At 45.6% G+C, this 4,444-nt stretch overlaps 2 protein-coding genes across 2 annotated transcripts in view; one reads left to right on the top strand and one right to left on the bottom strand.

The window, feature by feature from the left end:
• T265_00182 (hypothetical protein) overlaps window positions 1-4,444 on the top strand; it is a gene marked incomplete at both ends in the record, with an annotated part of 48,820 nt that overhangs the window by 16,066 nt on the left and 28,310 nt on the right. The window contains 2 exons of the mRNA XM_009163890.1: window positions 2,953-3,766; window positions 3,847-4,384. Of these exons, the coding sequence (XP_009162154.1) occupies window positions 2,953-3,766; window positions 3,847-4,384 (1,352 nt within the window). The remainder of the gene's footprint in view (window positions 1-2,952; window positions 3,767-3,846; window positions 4,385-4,444) is intronic.
• Window positions 3,174-4,444, bottom strand: part of T265_00183 (hypothetical protein) — a gene marked incomplete at both ends in the record, with an annotated part of 27,979 nt that continues 26,708 nt past the window's right edge. Inside the window, one exon of the mRNA XM_009163891.1 lies at window positions 3,174-3,482. Coding sequence (XP_009162155.1) covers window positions 3,174-3,482 — 309 coding nt within the window. The remainder of the gene's footprint in view (window positions 3,483-4,444) is intronic.

The following is a 4,444-nucleotide window of genomic DNA, read 5'->3' as shown; positions in this document are numbered from 1 at the left end:
CGTATGCAGTAGCTGGCCACTGATGGGACCTACAGCTGTGACATGCTCGTCGCATGACGCACCGGCATTCCTTTCTGGCTCGATCAACCTCATTCATGATTCACTGTTGTAGGCGCACTCATGTTGATGGTACCGATGACTGCAAATGTATTCACGCACGAACTGCATAGTCTCCGCCATCGTAACGGCCAAATATAGTCATGTTGTAGTCCCAAGGAACAGTGGTTCGGTTACCTTAATCTAGGTTCTATCTCGTTCATGTGTATGTCGATACGTGTGATTTGGGTTTGAGTAGAGGCATCCTCGAAGATTGGATACTTTTTGCGACTTAATGAGTACAATGAGATTTCATCGCTTTCCCGTGGTATGCCTTCAGTGCCGATTTGTGTCACCATCCTTTGGTAGTAGTTTCCTCAGATTTGAAAACTTCTTCATTGTGTTTCCCTGAATCCTGTGTTCGTTGTTAGCTTGTATACTATCGTTCTGCTTGAAATAGTATGGCCAAACGGTATCCTCTTGGTGTCTTAAACGGGATGCCTAATCTTTGAACGACGGTAGTATAAGTGACAGGAGAAGATGAATTTATAGTCAGTGATTGTCGATGACGGAACCCACATCCTTTGTGTATGGACAGGACTAATCGGTCAACCAGTTCCGTTTGTTTATCACGATTAGGTCCTTACTTGCCCATCAACATATGTCCAGTGTGACCGAACCTAATTTGAAATATAATTGGGCCTCATTTTGGAAAGTTTTGAAAACTTTTGTTTAGATTTGTTGCCTTGTAATTCGGACACATGGGGCTGGTCGCGGTTTTAGAACTTCATGAGAGACTAAACCAGTGTCATCTAGACGTTGGATCTTCTATGGTCTGCTCGCATGAGCGCTGGTCACTCAGGCCAATCGATCGTGACAGTTTTGGAACTTATCCGCGGCTTTACCTTATCCCTGTTTAACCTGTATAGATGGCTCATTTTTCGGTATTTTAATCCCTCGACGTGCGCTAACCAGAAGATATCACAAAGTCGATCGGTTTCTTTCATCTGTGTTCCGAATTTTACAGTGACTCCTATTCGTGAATGTCTTCGTTCGTTAAATCATTCGAAAATGTCATCACAGTTGTAGACAATAGATCCGAAAAAAACACTTCAGAACAACTGTGGTGCTGTTATCTCAGCCGGTTTCGAATATCCTTGAAAAAATCTGAAGATTATTGGAGAGCGTCCACAGTGTAAATGTGATTAGTACACACTGTTTCACATACACGCCGATCATATAGAGTTAATGTGAGGTTACCGGTTAGCGTCGTACATACATACACACGGGGAAACTTCGAACTAATCAATAGACAGAGTATGCACAAGAAAATAGGCGTTTCGAGGAAAGAATATACGAAAAAAGTTTCACGGTATGGCAAATGTCAATCTCGAGTTACTGCAAAAGATAGCTGGGTGATAGTCGCCGCATTAGAAACAAAAGATTTCGAGGTATTACGGTTGCATCGAGAAGCAAAGAAAAAAGATGGAAACCGACACTGTTAGAACCCCACGAAATAGCAGGGGGTTTGGTATAACCTGGACTTAGTGATAGAGTGTATAATTAGGCGCACTAAACGGGCATTCAGTGGGAGAAAGTGTTATATCCTCTTGATAATATATCAGTCAGACACGTTAGATCACCGGGCTAGAGAAGGCAAACAACTTCGAGGAAGTTATGCTGCAAACAAGTGGATCCTTCGGTGGTATGGAATTCAACTGAACCAGAGTATAAAAAGAGCTGACAGTCTAATGGGATATCAGTGAGAGGCTGAGATGTGGAAACAAGGTTTCAGTATATAAGACAAATCGTTAGCAAAGTGGATTTGTTTGTCTTCCTAACATCTTCCACAACTTGCTTCGGAACCAAATCTTTGGTAGGCTGTTGCCAGTGAATCTGCAAGGACGTCGTTTAAGATAATTTGGAGCAAAAGTCAGCTGACTAACTGCTGAACAGCGTGACGCTTTTTGACGAAAGCATCGTCAGTGGCCTAGGTTAAAAGTTAGGTGGAGCTTTAAGACGAACGGAGGACTAATGGGCAAGGCGCCTTTCCAGCAGCAGGCCAATCAGGAGTTTTTGTTAGTGTGGACGAGTAAACGTTACAGATGACAGTGGTTTAGTCTGCTATTAAAAAGAGGGTTCTGCCTACTGGTTCTTTATTCTTTCCATTCGGTTGTAGACTGGTCAGACACTTAACAAGTTTCCCGCAGTTTCCGGCTTGAAGTGTAGGAGGTACCAGATCGTACGATTACGTTTCAATCATAGGGGAAGTCATTCCTTGAGTTCGCTTCGTCGCCTCACGGGTGAGCGGGATACCATCATTCCGTATTTAAATTTATACAGTTTCGTTCAAGAAGGTCTGGTGAACTTGGGTGAGACATCCATATTTGCGTTTCGAGATAAAGTGTGATGTGCCCGTCAAGAAAGACCACCGTAGTGCATGCGGCTAGGTGAGCTTCCCCTCGAGTGGCTTCTTAGTAGGAGCGGATAGCGAGCGAAACCGCACGAGGGTCGGGGCTGTCGTGTAGCTGAGTTCTTCTTTGATCTGATCACTCCTTCCTCTCTGACTCTCGACTAAATTTCAAGTAATCGTTAGGTGATTTGTGAGGATTGATGACTGTTTGGCTGAACGGCGAAGTCAGCAGTTAATGACACAAAAAAATATAATGGAGAAATTCAGACAACTTTCAGTAGTCTCGTGTCAACAGAACTTAATTTGGCAACTAAGGGTTTATTGCAACAATTTGATGTTCATGTACGAGTTGAGCTTGGTGGGTAATCGCAGATTAGGCTGACCTGATGAGCCAAACCGGTACTGGTCTATTCAAGAGTTTTTATCAAACTTATGGCTAGTACTGAAAGGAACGGTTATTCCTCTATCATTGACTCATCTTCCTACCTCATGCGTTTTTTTAGATCAAATCGGCCAAGTGCGAGTCCGCTGTAAATCAAGATGGCTCGTTTAAACGAAAGGTGTCTAGTGGCCGCGACTGCTCTCCTATCAATTTGACAGAGGTACATCTCAATATTTCGTCAAATTCTCGCGGAGACCACGCTGAAACCCCTACACCGCCATCGGTGGCCAAGCGATTGATTTTACCTGCCGATTCCAACTATGATGTGAATGCGCCGCATCGTCAACTAGTGACTACCACGAGCTCCACAATGACGCGTCCAAGCCGAATGGATTGTTTCCCAGACAAGGATATGGGGTTCAGCGAAAACCTGTCTACTCCTTTGGTGGTGGAGTCGACCACACCGACAACTGATGTTGCCGAGGAGTCTTCAACAACCAACTTGAGTGTTTTAGGTGGATTGAAATCCCACGGAGCTGCCAATCGGTACCGAAACTCAGCGGGTGCGGACTCCTCATGCTCTTCAACTACCTCGTTCTTCTCCACCGGGTCTGCCGGATTATCGTCAGCGTTCAGCACACAATCCACTGACTGTAGTCCGACGAATGAATCCGCTCAACGTATCATGTCTACGCGTGCCCTGCTTGGGCAGACGAAATCCAACGGAGTCACCATATCCGGAGAACGCAGCACATGGCCTGACGGCAGCGGTATACACGGAATCGCCCCACTTGCGGAGGATGAAATCGGTGATCAAACCATCCGACTTGGCAAGAAGATGAACGCTGTTGGTGACAGTATTGACGGTGACTGTATGGACAGCGATGATAATGATAATGATGAGGTCGCTGAAAACCCAGACCATAATGCGACAGGTTCGTTCACCTTTACCTTGTGTGTACGTCATTTCTACTTGTTTTTCCCCCGTACCTAACTTCTGATTTTCCTATTACAGTACCAACACACCCCCCGACCGATGCGTGTTTGCCTACATGGGCAGTTGGCCGACCGCATGGTGCTTCCATTCACCAAGGACCTGTTGAAAGTCCGAAGGTTCTGAATCCCATTTCGGCTTTAACTACAGACGCAGGACGGGATGGGTGTAGCCAGGTTCCATTTGCAGATGAGTCCCCTCCAGTTGACCCCCCTGGTAACTTGTCTGCAGCGGGTGATTGTCAGGCCACTGTGACGCCTTCCGAAAAGGATATCGAACTGAAGGATTTACAAAGTTCCATGGCCAATGAGGCTGTGGATCCCGGTCTATTTGCGGATAAGGCCGAAGTTGATGACGATGATGATGATGAGGATCTTGAAGGTGATCTGTACGAGATATCCGAAGATAGTGACAGTGATCAGTCAATCTGTCTGGAGGACCACTGGATGACCCCAGTTGACTTGGCCAAACATGTGGAGTCCATTGGATTATCTGGAATCCAGTCTGAATATGGCGCGGTAGTGCGAATAAAGAATGACGATCCACGAAGTGCTTTTCGGTAAGTTAACTGGCCACGTTTCTGAACGAGGGATGCACAATGAGTAGACAAACCGTTTGT

The sequence above is a fragment of the Opisthorchis viverrini genome, assembly GCF_000715545.1.
Source record: "Opisthorchis viverrini unplaced genomic scaffold opera_v5_2, whole genome shotgun sequence".
NCBI lineage: Eukaryota > Metazoa > Platyhelminthes > Trematoda > Opisthorchiida > Opisthorchiidae > Opisthorchis > Opisthorchis viverrini.
This window is presented reverse-complemented; position numbering and strand designations above follow the sequence as displayed.